This window comes from Pagrus major, chromosome 17, assembly GCF_040436345.1.
Source record: "Pagrus major chromosome 17, Pma_NU_1.0".
NCBI classification, from domain to species: Eukaryota; Metazoa; Chordata; class Actinopteri; order Spariformes; family Sparidae; genus Pagrus; species Pagrus major.
In genome coordinates, this window is record NC_133231.1 from 26,304,825 (window position 1) to 26,323,968 (window position 19,144).

The 19,144-nt window shown below is 41.4% G+C and overlaps 1 protein-coding gene across 3 annotated transcripts in view; it reads left to right on the forward strand.

Annotated features, from left to right (window-relative positions):
* Positions 1-6,698: 6,698 nt before the first annotated feature.
* The window catches only part of ntrk1 (neurotrophic tyrosine kinase, receptor, type 1), a 63,565-nt gene continuing 51,119 nt past the window's right edge, over positions 6,699-19,144 (forward strand). The window contains exons 1-2 of one of the 3 annotated variants that reach the window (XM_073485845.1): positions 6,699-6,782; positions 11,148-11,269. In XM_073485845.1, coding sequence (XP_073341946.1) covers positions 11,178-11,269 — 92 coding nt within the window. In that variant the 5' untranslated portion in view covers positions 6,699-6,782; positions 11,148-11,177. Of the gene's footprint in view, positions 6,783-7,166; positions 7,192-7,830; positions 7,902-11,147; positions 11,270-19,144 lie in introns of those variants that run through there. The other 2 variants (XM_073485847.1, XM_073485846.1) reach the window with 2 other exon arrangements.

A 19,144-nucleotide genomic window follows, 5' to 3' on the forward strand; every position in this document is an offset into this window, starting at 1 on the left:
TTTTCTGCATTAAAATATGTAAAAACAACAAAAACAAAAACAAACAAAAGCAAACAAACAATCATATCGACGCATATCGGACAACATATATACAGATATATATATATATATATATATATATATATATATATATATATATATATATATATATGGATATATATATATATATATATATATATATATATATATCCATATATATATATATATATATATATATATATATATATATATATATAAACCCTTCTCTGAGACTTCTCCATGGAGACAAATCTGGCTTTGACCCAGTTCAGTCTGTTGTGCACAATAGTGCGACATCAGGGTGTCATTACTGCTCATCTTTCTTGAAAGGTGACTGGAGCACTTGATTTTTTTTTTAAAGGACTCCCCCCCCTTTTTTTTTATCATGCAAGTACCAAACAGGATCTCGAGCTCAGTGTCACATCTTTGAGAGAGACATTTTTTTTCCAGACTTGGCTCCAGTTCAAGCTTGTGTCTCAGAGCAGTGAGGGAGACAATGACTTGTTGTCAGTTCAACCACAAAACAACAAAATCACTAGTCTTCCACGCTGCTGTGGACTGTGAAGGCAATGAGATCCTTGTCGAATAACTGAGCAGCATTTTACTTTTTCATTTCTCTCTCTGCAAATTAAAAATCTTGTCAAGCGTCTTTCATGCCAGCCAAACATGAACTGACTCATTAATTGCTGTGAGTTAATAAAGCCTAGAAACACCCGAATAAATATCATCTCTCTCAATTAAACACAGTAATTAAACAACAGATAATCTGCCTGTGACTTCCAGTTCTGTTGCCAAGCTACGAGCCATACTCAAGGTGGCCTCCTTGAGCTGATGTACGATCCAAATCAAGGGAGGGCTGAAGGAGCTTTTTTCAACAAAACCTCCCTCCAAACCAAAACTTTCTTCTGCACTTAAACCTCTCGGTTGAAGGCCGCAGCCTGTTTGTGGCGGAAGAACTGGCAGTCCTGAGCGAGTGGCCTTCTCCTAGTGCTTGCAGAGATTAGATGAATCGTTTGGCAGCCTGTCAAGAAAACCATCTGTAAAAAGTGCTCGAAGTCGTGCTCGAAAGAAAGAAAACACACTTATAGATGAATAAGTTCCCCTGCGCCGGCTGGCTGTGATTTCAATTACTGCAATTACCTCTGTGCGACTACTTCACTATCTTTCATCGACCATTTTTCATATTTTAAAACAGGAATCATCATCTTGTATATGTATTTACACTACATTGTGTTGATACTTTCCACTTCTTTCCATGTACAGTAGCACCAGAGACTCGTCCACACAACATGCAGTTTCTCTACCTTGAAACGTGAACCTCAGTGTTTAAGATCCTGATGTTCTGGAAGAGGGACGAGGCTGAAGGGTTGGTGAAGCAGGGCCAGGGAGGGACGGAGGGGAGGGTTGTGTCAGGGTCATCAGCCAGAACAAACTGTGAGATCCAGGCTGGAACAGAGAGAAAACACCTGCTGACATGCTGTCGCTCAGTCACCGTGGTGTGTTGTGATGTCCTGACGTCAGTGTTAATCGGTTTGATTCAGCTGTCAGTCAGCGACGCTGCTGCTGCTGCTGCTGTAAAGTCCCTGAATGCTGGAACTGTATTAATATATTCATTCAGTTATGAGCAGCAGATTGTTTTTCTCTATGATGAACTTCATTTTCATTGAAGGCAGGAGTCTCACAAGGAGTTTGATCGTTTTTACCAACAGAATAATATGAAATGTTGCAGTAAAAAGCAGAGCTGCAGTGATTAGTTGAGCGAAGGAACTATTTTGATAATCTATTCAGTGTTTCAGTCATTTTTCAAGCAAAAAAGCCAAACATGTGGTGGAGAATGTTCTGCATTTCTTGGTCTTACATGATAGTAAACTGAATATTTTGGGACATTTGAAGATGTCACCTTGTGCTGGGCATTTCTCACTATTTTCTGTTATTTTTTTGTAGCCAGCAGATTGACTGAAAATAGACGTTGGTTGCTGCCTTAGTTGAAAGAAATAACAGTGTAAGAGACTACAAGGAATAAATGGTGCTGAATGAACATATTTAAACGATACACACATTTTTCTGTCTCATTTCCCACCTGATTCAATTGATTTCTTGTCAGAAGAAGCTGTAAGAGGCTGCAAAAACTGATTATTTCACACGTGAATGTAAAACATTTTGTATTTCTCTCTCCAGACCCCTAAAACTGCATGCAACTATTGCATTAACTGAACATTTCTTCCTCACGAATGTAATCGATCCCACATCGTCTATAAAGTCTACAGGCTCCAGGTAAACGTCTTTGTGTCATCAGTAATGATCAATAATTTAACGTGTTTCAGACGTCTGAAGTCAGCTTTTGAGGGATGTCAGACAGTTTCTCACTGGCACTTTGCCATTTTTGTTAATGCTTCAGCTGGACACATTATTACAGTGATGGACACAAATTGCACTGACACATTAGATGCTTGATTTACATCAATAAAAGCTCTTTCATTTTAGGTGTTAAACCAACACGTCAACCTGTAAAAACATACACAACATATCAAGAGTAGGAAAGTAGTAGGATTCTCTTTATACATGAGTGCTACTTGCATATAATGAGCATATTCTTCAGTTCTGGCAAATAACAGAATTTGAAAAATAGGATCAACTCCTCAATATTTATTTTGCTGCTGTTTAGATAAAGATTATTGGTGCATTCACAGCTCTGCACTTACAATTAATGTAACATTTCAGAGTGTGAAACTGATTCCTACTGAATGTAAATCCTGTCCCGTGGATGCAGAGGATGATGTGAGTATTTACTGAAACTTGATAGCGTGTCGGCCAACAGTGCTGCCATCTCACCGGACCCTCTGCACAGCAAACCCTGTGCATTTGTGTGCGTGTGTGTGTCAGTGTCAGGACTGCACAGACACAATGAAATCTGATCAGCGTGTGTGTGTGATTTTGCTTGTATTTGTGTGTGCATTTACAGTATGTCAGCGTGGTGTGTGTGTGTGTGTGCCAGTAGATAACCATCTGTTTGTGTGTCAAAATGTGTTTTTTACATGATTTTCATGTTAAGAACAACCAGATTTCTCAAGAGGACACATCCATCTGCAGCTTAATGTTAAAGGCAGGGATGCAGAGACAGAATGGACCAGTTGCACAACTGAAAATCAATAAGAGAAAGCGGGTGACACTGACAGACAATGGCAAGACAGTCATGAAATAGATTTTTTTTTTTTTTTAATTCTTTGGATTTGGAGAGCAAAATCGTTGCAATGAATGAGGCAAAAACACTAAATACTCAAAAGGCGATACAGATGTTCCCGGTCAAGTCAAAACGATACAGAGATATAGAATATAATGAGAGACATGCTGATTTATCTGATGGTAAAATTGTTGGCACTTACCATTTCTGAATTTGGCACCTGGGGTCATCCACAAGGGCGTTGATTGCGGGCACACAAAAAAAGAGCAATTTTCACCGCACAAAGAGAAAGCGGAGTCTTTGTAAAAAAAAACAAAAAAACATAATAAACTCACTTGAATTCACAAAAAGGACGTTTAAAAAAAGAAAAACGTGCTCACAGAAATGATGCTAAAATTGATTCGGGGGTCTAACACCTTGCGTTAAAGACAAACAGAGTCGGCGTTGGCCTCTGAGGGAAAAAAAAGGACACAGTGTGTCTCCATTGGCCGGTGGAGAACACTGATAAATATGTTTTTGCTGGCATGGGTTATGTTTTTACTCAGAACTGACAGACAGACAGCCCCCATGCACACAGGTGCTATTCAAGGAAACTGTGTAAAAGTGACGTCACTGAGAAAAATCAAGCCCCCTGAACCTTTTCAACACTCAAGTCCCGCCCACTACATGTTGCTCTTTTCATTATTTTTTCACATTTTCTCCCTCTCTCTCCCTCTCTCTCTCTCTCTCTCTCTCTCTCTCTCTCTCTCTCTCTCTCTCTCCACTCTTTGTCCACCTGTCTTTGTGGATCTCTCTCTATCATTTTCTCAGTCTATAATGTAAATTTCAAGAAACTATGAAGCCATAAACACACATCTGCTGTAAACTCAAGAACACCCTGACAGGCATCCTTCCAGTTCTTTATCTCTCTTTCACTTCCTGTCTTCATATCTGCCACACACACACACACACACACACACGGTATAGGTTGAATACGCTGCTCTATATAAATCGTTCTGTTTGTTTTCATTCGCCGAACGCTAAATACGCTCTGAATGTCGCCACTTCTCGGCTGTTTGTGTGGCTTTTTTTCCCTTTTTTTTTTGCAAATGCGTGTGGCTCCTGATGCGAAACCACCAAATGAAGCTTCCCCCAATTTTCATAGCCCTCCAATTTGGAGCGCGGCCGCCTCTCTCTCTCTCTCTCTCTCTCTCTCTCTCTCTCTAATGCTGAAACACCACTTTGTGAAATTACAGTACAATTTTGAAAAGTAGAAACAGGCAGCAGGCAATTCAGGTGCTCAGCCTCCGCAACAATGGAGTGCTGGCCTTGGTGATGGTTGCTAGGCAATGGAGGAAATACAATGGCCTCCTCTGAAACCAAAGGCCCCTAAGTGGACTGACAGGAGTGAAAGCACACACACATATACACACACACACTCGCACAAAATAGAGCGATGCAAGGAAAAGGAGAGTGTAAGTGAAGCTGTGCACCTCTGTGTGTAGACGCTCGACCGAAATATTGCAGTTGCTGTTTGGAACACGAGGAGGGATTGGACTGAATAGGACTGAATTAGGTTGCTTTTTCTTTTTTTCCCCTTCCGGCAGGACACACAAGAAAAATAGCAACAAAATAAGCAGGCTAGTTCTGGATCTGTGGAAAGCTACATGCATGTACTGACTGTATGTGCAGTTGTTACACGCCTGTATTGGATAAATAAGTTGTGGGGCCTTTTCTGTTTTGTTTTTGCAGACGGCTCGGGACAACCTGATAGTGGGAGATAATGTTTCAGACGGAGCAATGTATTGACCAATCACATGGTCAATAGAACAACAATCAGCGGCTGCTCACGTCTGGCAGCCTGTCTGCCTCTCCATCTGTCTGTTCATTTCTTCGTCCATGCCTCCATCCTTACATTTAACCATCTATCTGCTGCTGTGTCTGCCCACACACAACATCAAGATTCCTGCCAGTCCATCCAATTAACCAATTAACTGGCTAATAAATATAATATCATATTATCAAAATATCTCTTTACATCCAAAGACCATTGAAAAGGTGTCCTCGTGTACCATAGTGTTGAGATATAAAACAAGTGCAAACAAAACAAAGGGCTGAAAGTTAAAATACCAGATAATCAACATGCTGTGGAGTAAATATTAGAATAGAAGTGATGAACACACTGAAGTATGAAGTATGATAAATAGTTAAATATATAATATGTGACATTTCTGCGTTAATACGTCACAACAACCAGACTTTTGTTATACATTTTGTTGAGCTGTGTACTTAAATTATACCAAATATTTCCAACAATGTTCAAACCAAGAAAAATCTGTAATTCTAACTACAACTTAACTACTACTTCTGCTAAACGGACAGAACTTACAAACTACCCTTTCACATAACTGCACTTGTCAATATGACCAGATTTATTGTGATTTTCACCTTTTTTAGTACCTTTTCTGTGCCGAGTTGGCTGCCATGTTGGTGTTGGTGAGAAGATGTAGTTCACTGAGCTGTTTCACACAAAACCAGATGATATTTTACTTTAATTACGACAAACTGCGACTTTCTCGACTTGGAAAAAATGATCTTTTAAAGTGACAGTGTCATATGTGTAGTTCATGGTACAACTCAAGCAGGATCACAAAGTTATTTGTCTCTCTCCGTTCACTATCGTACAAGTATTTCTGAAGTAATGTCCCACGGGGTCCACAGGAAGGGGCGTGACTTCTGCACTCTATTAACTACGTAACCTGTGACTGACATTAGTCACGCACTGTTTACTGTTTGTTCACCAAGAAGAAGGAGCAGGACAAGACATTAAAAATCAAAGCTCTTCACATCCAGACGAGCATCCATGCCAACACACCTGAAAATGCACATCGCATATGCTGGACATGCGCGTGCCAGTGTAAACAGGAAGCAGACTGTATACTCCGCGGTTTGTTACCTAATTGTAGAAATTACAATTAAAGATCTCTACTTTTGCTTTTCTCTTTTCTGACTGACTTTTAGCTTCCATTATATCTGCCTCTGGTAACAGGGCTGGTACCAAGGCAACAGGTAATCTTGCCTGAAAATAGGACACAAATGAAGAGGCAGTGAAACGTGACCGCTCTTCACAGAATCCTCCTGGATAACTCTATATTTATTAGAACAGACGTTTTTGTCTCTCTTTTTCACCGTCATGTTTTCAATGCCCGTTTGTGTCCCTTTAAATATAGACAATGCAAAAGCCATTCTGTCACAAATATCATCACACATACTCCGAGTTCACATTTGCTTCATATACTGACACAGTGTCTGTGTCATTGTTTCCAGAGATCTCTGTGTGCAGTGTGAGGAGCAGCAGTGTGAGGGCGAGCATGGTTGGCTTTCAGCTGTAGGGGAGAGCAGTGCCAGGTGAGCTGATTGGCACAGCTGGTGCTAGTTGGCTAATTACCCTCTCCCTTTTAATGCAGTGGCATGCTGGACCTCAGGTGACTGCTGCACACCGAGGACAATCGGCCTGTTGGATTTTTGTTGTTATGTTGAGACTCTATGACTAGGACCACATATGCGAGAGGCATGTGGCAAAAGAGTTTTGGTGTTTATTTTAGTAAGTGTGTGTGAGCAGCAGTCAGTAAAAGCACATTGTGAGTGATATGCCTGTGATCTGTGCTGGGGGAACTCACAGTGGCAGCCAGTCGTGCTACAAACAGGAAAGCTAACATGGCTCTTGTGCTGTTTAACAGGCTGCTTTTTGACTGTATACAAAGATAGAGGACATCTCCACAAAAGTAAAGTGAAAACATCTTGATCAACCCCTGGTGGCTGGCGGCAGTATAAGTTTGGGTTTAATTAGTTATTTGATGGTATAAAAAGGTGGTGCGGCGTCATGATTGACAGCTTAGCCGTGCTTGTGATTGAGTCAGGCAGGTGTAAGGGGCGGGACCTCGATACCTCGTCCCAAATCCTGGTCACTGCAGACTTTGGAAGTGGAGACACATCATCCATCTTTATATACGGTCAGTGGTAACCTCTGTCTGATAAAAGGGTGACATCACTGCTTTAACCAAATATTGGTTAAAAAAAAAAATAAAGCCGTTTGATTGGCTGTATGAAAACAAGTCAGCCAGGTAAAAGGTTTGATGTGGCCCGACAGATGTTTCTGGTAAAAATAGATAAATAACAATAATTCTGAAAATAAAATTATAATAGTAATCGCTGTTTATGCTGTTTTATTTTTATTCTTCAAATATGTAGGATCCCTAATTATTATTATTATTATTATTATTATTAATAATAATTTGTTTTTGTTATGTGACAAATTGTCTCGGAAATCAGTCAATTAAGGGAACTCTGCATCTTACTACAGGAGCCCTGAGATGCAAGTGAAAAATAAATTAAGGTACATCAATGGTTTATCCTGAAAAAACATTTTAATCACCTCTTTCTTCTGTTCCTAAATCATAAACACAGGAGAGAAAACAGTGTAGATCATAGTGAGAAAATGCCTCACTACATTTTTTTTTTCTCACTTGCCTCTCTGGGCTTCTGTATTGTACAATTTTCCATCTTGACAATACATAAAAAAACATAATAGGTGTTTGCTTTTGTCTCGTGGTTTTACCATTCAGGTTCACTTTTGGCCCTCCAAGAGAAAAGGCTTGTTCACCCCTGATCTAAACGGAGAGCTGACGGTATTTCAACAAAAAATAGGTGGCGCCATCAATCAGTACGTGTGATTTAAAGATCAGATATGTTTGATTTCCTTTTTTGAGCATTTATATGAAAAACAAGTCAGAAGTTCAGCAGCAAAATGAAGCCAATTTACAGAACGGTCTCGAACAACATTAGTCCCCTGGGGTTGATAATTGCCACCGTGCTTCTGTTCTTTTGTAGCAGCCAAATCAGGCAGCGGTGTTGCCTGACTGGAAATAATCACGTAACATATAAAGAATATATTATGTTACAGTTTCCTCTCTTATTCGATGGTCCTGTTGACAACCTGATGCACTGTCCTGTAGGATAAACTTGAGTGGATCAGTGAAAATAACCTCTTTAAAAGCCTATTGTCTGGGGGTAAATCAAATATATTTCAGTGAAATTAGCTGCATTACGCCAACAAAGGGTGTATTCAAGAACACAACAAGGCAAATGATAATGTCTTATTTCTTCGACAACAGCCATCACAATTTGGAGGTGCAGCTTGGATAATTACAACCCCGGCCCGTTTGGACTTCCTGCCCGTGCCGTAAACACTGCGTAATAAAATGAGTGCTGACCTTTTGAGAAAAATTTCTAACAACCCTGAAAATACTAAGAAGGCCAGTATCTCTCTGAAGTACTCCCCTTCCCCTTCAATCTCATTTCCTCCCCCCTACACATCTCCCTCGTCTGCTGGAGAGAAACTGAAGCACCACTTCAAGCCACCGCTATTATTTGCTCCTTTCGGGGCCCGGCCCCTGAAGTACTGCACTCAGTTAGGACCTGTAATGTAGATTCCATTTCAGCTGCTATTAGGCCTCATCCGTTACAGCAGACCTGCCTGTTCGTTATTCCTCCACTGCTCTCTCCATCCTCCGTGCCTCACCTCCACACGTGGCCATACCTCCCCCTCTACCCCCTTGTGTTTTCATTCTGCCGTCCCTCCACTCATCCTCTCATTCCTCCTCGCTCCTCCACCCATCTGTCCCCCTATCCCATCCTGCCATCTCTCTACTCCAGCACTCATCTGACCACCCCGGTTTCTTCCTCCCCTCCCTTCCCCTCCCTCCCTCCATCGACTCCACTCCACTCCACTCCACTCCACTCCCATCCCCAGCCTTGCCCCCAGGGGAGCCCTGCAAACTGCTTATTCAACAATCGGCCGCCATAAAGATATGTAATGACATTTTCGAAGGCAAAGAGGCCTGTGTGGTTTTTAATTCATATTTAATGGCTGTCAGGCTAAATAGCCCACTATCCTAAATGGGAGACAGGCTGCTGCTCTTCCACTTAAGACTGAGAGCTGTCTGCGTGTGGAGATCTGCTGGCTGTCCAGAGCTGCTGCTGCTGCTGCTGCTGCCTCTTTCTGTTTGTTCTACTTTTGGACAATTACTCCCAACACAAGACACAAGCTGATGGTGCAGCAGAGCGAAGCTTGAGCATGAATTATCTTACAGAGGAAATCTGAAAGTTCGAGCAGTGGTAGGAGAAGTATTCAGATCCTTGTATAAACATCTAAATGTAAAAACAATATATGACATTACAATAAAAAAGTCCTGCATTCATAATCAGCGTTACCAGATGTTCTATAATTACTGTACTTCTGTACAATCAGTAATTTGACTATCTTGTGACGCTATCATTAGTAGTTGGGTTTAGTCTATGCTCTCTGGTATTATTTCACTTTTCTGACATGATCAAGATATGGATCTTAGCTTTCATGTGACTTCTTTTCAACCAATCATGAATCGAATTTACACTGCAGCCATTTTCCTCTTCCAAGCACTCTCAGGGCGGGACGTTCAAATGTCGCACGGCTGTGTTCCAGTCATATAAACGTAGGCAATCTGACACACTGTTATCATTTCAGTGCTTCTTGATTGATCAGCAACTGTAAAGACAACGGATGGTTAAATCCGGGACATCGGAGCATATTTCAAGGTAAAACAACAGTGACGACCAGTTCCCTCTGTAGAAAAATTACTAATGAAAATATAATAATTAATGTCATATTCAATTTCTGCCAATAGACCTGCCTAAATCCTACAGACTGTACCTTTTAAGTACAGTATTAATAAAACCCTACTCCCCTAGTCTGTCAGGGTAAGAAACCTACTTGGACTTCTACTTTAAAACCACTCTGTGATTGATTGCAAATACCATGTAGCAACAATAAACTCATAATAATCAAAGTCATTATGTCGGCTTTAGTAGCTGCTCTTATTGACAAACAGTAAATAAACATGTTGTTGTTTGGTATCAGAAGTCAGCAGGATGTCTGTCTGGACTTACTGTGCCTCTTACTTCCTGTTGTGCTCCAGTTTCATATACCTTACTCCAACAGTTTAATCATTTATGTGGAAGCTGGATTATCACTAACATGTCAAACTGCATTCAACATGCTCAACATGCATTTCCTCATTTTCAGCCACATGAGCCTTAAAGTTAGAAATGTTTGTCCAACACTTTTGTCTGAACTAAAAGATCTCTACAACTTTCATAGTTCCCATCCAGTTTATCCTCCTAAATCTTGGTGATCCACTGACATTTCCTTCAGCATCATGAGGTCGGCATTTGGGAGAAGAGCTAAAACAACTATTCGAATAATTGTTTGCAGATAGAAGGATAATCAATGACCATCTCATTTGAAAATCAATTAATACTTTCAGATGTTCAAGCAAAAGTGTCAATCATCTGCTGTTTCCAGCTTCTTAAATGTAAAGCTTCGCTGCTTTTGTTCATAATTTGTGACAGTAATGTTTTTGGATTGTTGGTTGAACAAAGGAAGGAATGCTATCATACTAAACTTGTTGTAATTTTGCTTGATGAACCTGATGTTCATCATCAAGTTATTCATCCATGTAAACAGGTACTGTGTAAATTATTCAGTTGTAAGAAGACTAAACATTTCATCGTAATATTTCTTTTGGAGGACTTGTGTTGTATTCAAGGACTTAACTGCAGATACGCTAATGTCCTTGGAGCAAAAAGGGAAAAGCAATGTTCGAGACACTTGTTAGCTCTTCTTGTTAGCAGCCGAGTTGTGTAACCTACTTATGCCTTTTCACATTCACTAAAAGAGCGTCTCGTCTTATTTTGTAAGTAGTTAGACTCGACATTTACTCTACGAAACATCAGCGTGTTAGCATTGTTATTTTCAGCATGCTATATAGCTCAAGTGCCTCAGTTTAGTTCACAGAGCCACTAGTATAGCTGTAAACTCTTTTCCAGAAACTACAGAGAAACACTAACGTGTATTTCTCTGTCATTACAGGCTTTTTTTCTCTCACCGTGAGCTCAGTCGATGTCTGCTGCTAACCTCAGTCCAGGCAGGAGCCCAGAGGTTTTGAGAGGTCAGACCATGTGTGGCACGTTTCCCCTGACTGTCTGGAAAATGTGAGTGAGAATTGATCTTTTCCCACTTAAGAGTTACTTTCGGCGCTCCTAAGCAAGGCAGCAGCGGAGAGTGTTGTGTGGAAAAATGATCTAGAAGATACCAAAAATGTGTTTTGTTGTTCAGTCTCGGGATGAATAAAATATAAGCGGTAAGTTGATACTTTAGCGATGCATAATGAAGGCTGGGAGAAAATGTGGCATTCACTGGCTGATTTGTAGTAATTACACATTAATGACACATATAATTTTAGATTGCACATTTGCTCTAATATTTGGCACAACTGGCGGTCCTGCACAAATGTCTTTTAGCCTTTCAGAGCGAAGTGACGGCCTGGCCATTCGGAGTTGACTTGAGAGTAATCATCGTGGTGCAACAGCTGAGGATTTGCTGCATTGTGCTCGATCAGATGTGATAACGCAATCGTTTTCATGAAACAGCCATTCATTAAGTGTTAGTTAAAGTTAATTATAGACAAAAAAGACTCCCAGAAAGATCATCTCCAGAGGCATTGTTCTACATTAGGTAATCGAATGTAGACTACGGATGTAATGGCCAGTAAACCACTTGTGTCCACGCCAGCCAATGACTGACCAGTACAACATGCAGCATCACCGGCAGCATTAAGTCATCGTCATGAGACAAAAGAGCTGTGGGGGGAGGGGGGGCAGGACCACCACTACTACAAAATATTGATGCCCCGGCTGGCTCGTATCATTTTTTTCTGAGTGGGGTCCAGGCGCTGAAATGTAAATAAATCTATCAGGGCAAGGAGCTGGGGGCTCCGGTTACCACTCCTAACAATCAAGAGGCTTTTCATGCTGCCCTGGAGGGCCATTCCTGTAACGCTAGCACACTGGAGAGAGCCACAAATCATCATCTCCTTCGCTCTCCCTCCCTCTGCTGCGCTCTCCTCTTGGACTCTGATTTTTCCCTTCTGTCTTTCCTCCTCTTCCTTCTTCTTCCTCGTCTATTTTTCCCTTTCACTCGCACACACCGTCCACACTCCATTCCTCTGTTCCCTCTTCAGCTCTCCCTCTTTTCTAGCACCTTCCTTTTGTTCCTAATGCTCTTCATCACAATCCCCTCATGCTTTCTGCTCTCCCACAGCTCTGTCTTTATATTCTCACTCCTACTCTCGGTTCTTCACAGCTCCCCTAATGCTCCACGGCTCACACTACAATAAAATGAAAGACCGCATTTATCAAAAAATCCCAAACATCATGTCATTTTTAAGAATATTTTTGTGTCAGAAAAAACACCTATCAACATCTCATGCGGGCATGAATACACTGTAGGTGCAATGCCGGCTGAGGAAGAGCTCAAAATGTGTTGCCTGCATCTGTATTCCATGCACTTACAGTCATCGCTTGCTTTCTGCATTTTTAATGTTTGTGAGACAGAGATCCTTCTTTCTTTCTTTATACTGATGTCAAGAATATCTTATATCGCCAATGCAAAAATAAAAGCTGTTCTCCAGTCGTGCTCAGTTTGGATAGGTTAAGGCGGCAATCAACCTCCCGTGTAGTCTAACCTACAAATATACATTTATTTGTGACGTTTTGGTGCCAGAATTTTATCAGGAAAATAATTTTATCACAGTGAGAAGCCATCTTAAATAGGGAGTGGCTCCAAGTTTGCAATATGGAGACATAAATAAGAAACACAAATTTCCTATATGACAGTAAACATCTCATATCATAGCTAGAGAGGCAAAATACTACACACAGTGACGAGCATAAATGGACACCAAACTGTTCACATAAATTCATATAAAGTGGGTGAAGAACAGCATCAACGGATGCATTTACAAAATAGGTGAATGTCACATATATTAAATAACAATAATCACATTTTCCTCCACCCTGTAAGTTAGTTTTTCTTGATCGCTAAGACACAATTTGAGAAATGATGCTCCATTTTCTAAAACTTTAAGCTTCAAACTTGCATGTCAAAACCAAACTGTCCACTCAAAACTATGTTATCTTACATCGAAAACCAAACTTTGCCTTCTCTATATCTCACAAAAACCATCAAATACACACCGCATTTATAAACCAATAGAAAAGGAAAGAAATCATATTTTGTCTGCCCTAGCACCCCGTCTCAGGTCGGGGTCACGCCAGAGATTCTCCTCTACATCACAGGCAATATTAGCCAGGCCAGCGGGCCCTTGTATATCTTAACAGGCCTCCTCCACGGCCTGGAGGATATGAACATGGAGGTGGGGTCTTGGTTGCTGACCTTCCATTGCCATGCTGAATAAAAACTCCTCTGTGGGGTTTTGGAAGGGAGGATATGCAGGTAGAAAGATGTTGCTGAATCCAGGGTTGCTTTACTTTCAGGTGTTTGTGGACACATTGTTCTTTTTTGAGTAACTTTTCCTTCAATCCTCAGGGATGCCCAAACTTTTTCACTGGGAAAGCCAAAACTGAAACTGTGTAATGGTGCGCCATGGGCCAAAAGCCAACACCTGTTGTATTACATTGTAAAGATGCAAAAAGGTACCAGGACCCCAATTTTCCTTAATTAGCTGACTCCCGGCACAAAGTGTCACTCAGCCCACCGCGTTCAGATTGCAAAAAGTCTTTCGTAGCACATTTAAAGAGCATTTTTACCTCACAGAAACATCTGGCGGCCCAATCAAACCTTATGGCTGGCCAGCTTTGGACCAGGACCACACTTTGGGCCGCCCTGGAATAGATCAAATCAAAGATGAGCAGCTCACATGACAAAATGTGATGATGCAAGAAAAAACAAAAATCCTCATGAAGAGATCAAATTAAAGCATCTAACAATAAAACCTTTCAGTCTGTAGACAGAAGGACAAAGGATTGTAGCTCGTCATCCCAAAATGACTGTTTCTCATTTTCATTCTAGCAGATTTGAGTCATTTTCAAAGAAGAAACCTGTAATGAGAAATTAAGAAAACTTCTAAATATACAGTATGACTATGACTAGAGAGCAGCTTCAGTTCATCATCCATCAGCTCAACCTTCACACCACAATATTTTACTGTCAGCTGTTTGTGCTGTGCTGTTTACCCCACACTTCTCTTTTGTGGCAGAGAAATGGATTTGCTTTTAAAGACAGCATGCTCTTTTGAGAAAGATTCAGCAGACCGGGCTGTAATAGTAGCTGCATGTAGGTGAGGGTGAGGAGGTTTTGTTCAGACGAGAGAAAGGAGGTTTTCTCAACCACTGAGTCACTGGTATTGATCGACAACCTTACAAACCTCCTGCACACATCTCGTCATCAATTAGGGCATTAAAAGTCTTACTTACAGCACATTTAAGCACTATGAAGACATATAGGTGTTGGACGTGGATGCCGTCTAATTTCCAGCCTCATCTATAGCTGCTGCATGTTGAGTGATGATGCTATCTCCTTCCCCTGATCAATGATGGCCTGGGCCGGTCATTGATCCGTCTGGCTGACGCTCTGGGATTCTGTCTGTTCTGTTCTGACCCGCAGAGGCCCGACCCGGTCACACAGGTCACCGCCACAGTTTGGACTGTTACCGTCAGAGGTTAATATGTACCGGGTAAACATGAAAACGTGACACCAGAGGAGATAAGGCATGTCGCCCGCCTGAGGATTTTTTCTGCAAATCAATAGATCTGGAAGCAGAGTTGGAGGCTTTTCTCAAAGGCCAATATTTGTTCTGTCACTTGAATGAACACTGAGTGAAGCGCAAGATAAGATTTTATTCAAAATTCAAAATCATTTCTACCCATTTAAATACCTTTCTGCATGCAGCCCGCCAGGATCCTGCTTTTTATCCTGTGATTAATGGAGTGATTTTGTCTTCTTGATCAATAAGCTGATGTGATTACAGTAGTGAGCACCTGTCCTAGGTAATAACTTCATTCTCATGCAGAATTTCTTTTTTATCCACTCGAGTAACTGAATCCTCTTTCAGACCTGCAGCGCTTTTCTCAGCCCAGTCTCCAGAATGAAATGCTGGCATTGTATGTTTTATCAAATTTGTCTTTTTCATACGTATCATATCAATATTTTTACGATACGTGTGATATTTTGTTGAGATGAGCAGACTCTCGAATCAGGTGGGGGAGGGGATGGTAGTGGTGTGATAGCTAGAGATGGCTAAGTGAGACACCACTTTTTGACCTGTTCAACCCACAAGTACGGGTAATTTTAGCGACTGTTGGGAGATCTTTCAGCTGCGTTTTCGGTGACAAAACCAGCACCTCTTCTCATTTCTCAGTTTGTACATCCTCAGCTCCTTTGCTGACTTCCTCTCCTCTCATCTCCCACACGAGATCCGAGCAGAGGAGGCGAGGAAGAGGCATGACAAGTGAGGAGTCGAGGCAACAGGCTTTGAACAAAACGAGACATCTCTGCTTAAGAGCCGTATTTAAAAGCAACGTCAATTACATATGACGTGTGTCACAGCTGCTTCATCTGTCCATTGTTAAAGCCTTCTGCTGTATATCGTATGATTTCTGTCAGAACGGTGTTCATGACAACTTACATATTTACTTTCAAAGGCATTCATGTGACAAATAAGATCAAGGTGAAATGTGGTGGAATGCAGTTTGAACAGTGCCGTGAAGGGCAGAATGTTTAATTGCGCATTTGATCATCTAAAATGAGTTGTACAACTTCTGAATACAAAGAAGCAGTTTGTAGAGTTTTGTAGAGTCCTGCCTCCACCATGGCGAGTTTATTCCAGCTGTTTGTCACGACTCTTTTGGTCACGGGCGCCGAAGAAACTTCCGCAAAGGGCAAAAAGCCTAATCTCTCCTCGCCCCTCGGGGAGCATTTTTGGATTTGAGACATCCTTCAATATGGCATGATGACATCGATTTCCGAGTCACAGGCAGGAGGTATTTTAAGCCAAAACATGATGCTGTCCTCCAGTGATGTCACTCAGTGGCTAAGTTGCATTGTGGGTAACGCAGATGTAACGTAACCCCAAAAGGAAGAAGAGTGCTGGAATAAAAAAGAGTCTAACAGTGTTATAGGAGAGCAATGCTAGACCAGTGGACTGCTTTTCAAAACCTGACGCCTACATTACCCACAATGCAACGGAGTGACATCACTGGAAGCAATTTATCAGATTGTATGCAGCTTCCTCTGGAGCCACAACAGACTTTATCCTGCTTTTTCACATATGCAGTTACACTCCTCAAGACTTGTAAACACACTTTAATGAGTGATATTGCTTAAGTCCCCCTTTAATGATCATAACTGGACCTTGGTTCAGGATCGTTTGGCCTTTACAAATCTTGTGCATGCAGTAATTTACAAAACCGTTTCTGACTAGTGATCAAATGAGCCAATCCAATTACTTTCCAGGGTGTTTCAGGCATGTTCAAACTGTATATTCATGACACAACATACAACCAAATGCACCACTCAGCTGATCAACTGGTTTGGTCTGACACTCGCAGCATCTCTTATCACGTGACATCTGCTGAGCCTTTCATTTCACCTTACTGTTTGTGAGCATGCCAAGTAGTATTTGTGTGTTTCCATGCGTCTTCCTGATCCCTTACCCCACCTTTCTAGGCCGATGTGGAACTTTGACACAGAAACCATCCACCCTCAATTTACTGTAATTACTGCCAGGCCTCCGGTGGGCCACCTCTCCCAGCCTGGTGACCGATCACCATCCATCCTGCCAAAATGGCAGCTTTATAGCCTCCTTCCTCCAGGACCGTCCTCGGTCGGCCAATGGGATGGGGCAAGTCTCTGCCTGAACAGGGGGCAAACAAAGGGATACATCTGGTTGATGAATTAAGATGTTGCCTGAGGGTCGTTGGTTGTGTTATTGGTCGGCACACTCACTAATTAAATCATTATCCAGCAGTCAATCTCCACCTACCCTAGTCAGGATATTGCTAATTATTGTGCAGATAACAATGCTTAAAAGCTGTTTTCAGCTGTCTGCCAATCAATGTGAACTGTAAATAAATTTGTAATGGCAAAATAATTATAACATTTTTTCTGTTCTCTTGCTGATTTCTGTCATTTTAGCCCATGTTAGCAGCCAGCCAGCTCTCTGGATGGTGCCATCAGTCTGTTGCTCAGACAGTCCACCACTTTGGGGATCATGAAAGTCTAATTTCATGTCTGGACTGGAGGATGAATCCTAATGAATTTGCTGATTTTCCCCTTGGTGACTCCACAGACTGCCATTTGTGATTCTGAATGAGATATCTCAACAATTGTTGGGTCGGTTGTCATGACATCTGAGTTTGGGGGGACACTCATGTCCCCCCAAACTCTTATAATTGTAATAATAACTCAGATAATCCTCGATCCAATCCAGAGATAACGGATGATAATAATAATTAACGGGACATCAGCAGGTCACAGCTGCATATAACACAAAAACCCGGCAGTGTCCTCAAAACCACTTCTATGGTAGATCCCATTATAGGTGTCTCTGTGACCACTTTAGCCACGATGAATCACACAAACACAGACTCACAAGATGAAAACTTTGCCATCTAGTGCTGTTGCAGCTGGTAAAAATGGTAATAAAACAAACTAATTTAAGATGCCTGTGATAAGATCAAACATGTTTAAAATAATCTAAATGAAAATGATGGACTTCGACTCTAAAGCGAATGACCAGACGGGAACTGTTGCTGTCCAAGTTGGTCCAGTTCTGACTAGCGTTGACGATCGTAAGTGTCGCAAGTCATAATGTGTAATTATACAAAACATTTATTGAATGAAATATAAATTGTATTTGCATTATAAACAACGCGACTTGAACAGAGCATACCTTCATACATGAAGCATGATTGGCTGGAAGGTGGTCAGGCGAGATGTAGGATCCATATTTTGCTATCTTAATCGTGTCAGGACACATTATGGCAAATTTGGCATTACACTTTTGCCGTTATACTTTAATTATCATACATCCGGCAGTGCTGGTTCTGACACCGAAGTCAACATTAACTCGTCCAACAATTGTACTGTGGCTGTCCTCCAGTCCAACTACATCCAGCCATTTGACATTAACAGAATTTCTCCCCTTCATGATGCAGTATTGCAGTATTTGCCATACTGTAGTCATATTGTGACATTACTTCCCTTGTATTACTGATGTCAGATGATCTGCAAACAGTTTCTTACCTCCCACATGTCAAATGTTTTGATGATGTTCTGATTGAGATTGCTGCCTCAGAAAAGCAACCCTCCGGTCTCGCCTATGCTCGGCCCTGCTCTCCTGCAATCACGTCTCTCTTAAAGTCTGAGACTTTACTACACAGTCTTTTCACATTCAAAGCAAATATGGAAATTGAGTTTCTGTTGCCTTTCACATGGCCCACTTGTTGTGCAGGGGTCATAATTAGCTACACAAGTGCTGTTAAATTGCAGGTCAGATTTTATTCACTGAATATAACTCAGTTTTTACAGTAACTGCCTCATTCTTTCCACCATTATCACCAACTTCCTCTTTTGCTTCCTGTTCTCCTCCATCATACAAACATATACAATCACATATACTGTACATGGTCACCAGTTACACACACAGTTTGCTGGTCCCTGGCGCTTCGCTCCGCAGGGTTCTGCGTGACTTGGAAAGAGCAGCACTGACTCCTCCTGGTGCCGCTAACAGCTGATCCGATATTCTGATCACAGAGCAGCAGCCGGTCTTGCCAAGTCCACACTTAACAGTTTCCCAGCAGCTTCTTGTACACGTGACAGCTCAAACAACAAGTGACAGAATGAAATACAGGGAATCTGCTCGGACATATTTGTTGTTTTAATGCAGCACAAATGAGCAAGTTGTTTACTGACACAGTTTATACTGACTGGTTACTCTTGTAAAAATGATGAATTGCACACATGTTTTACTTTTTACCCCCGATACATATCTTTGTCCTTCAATATCG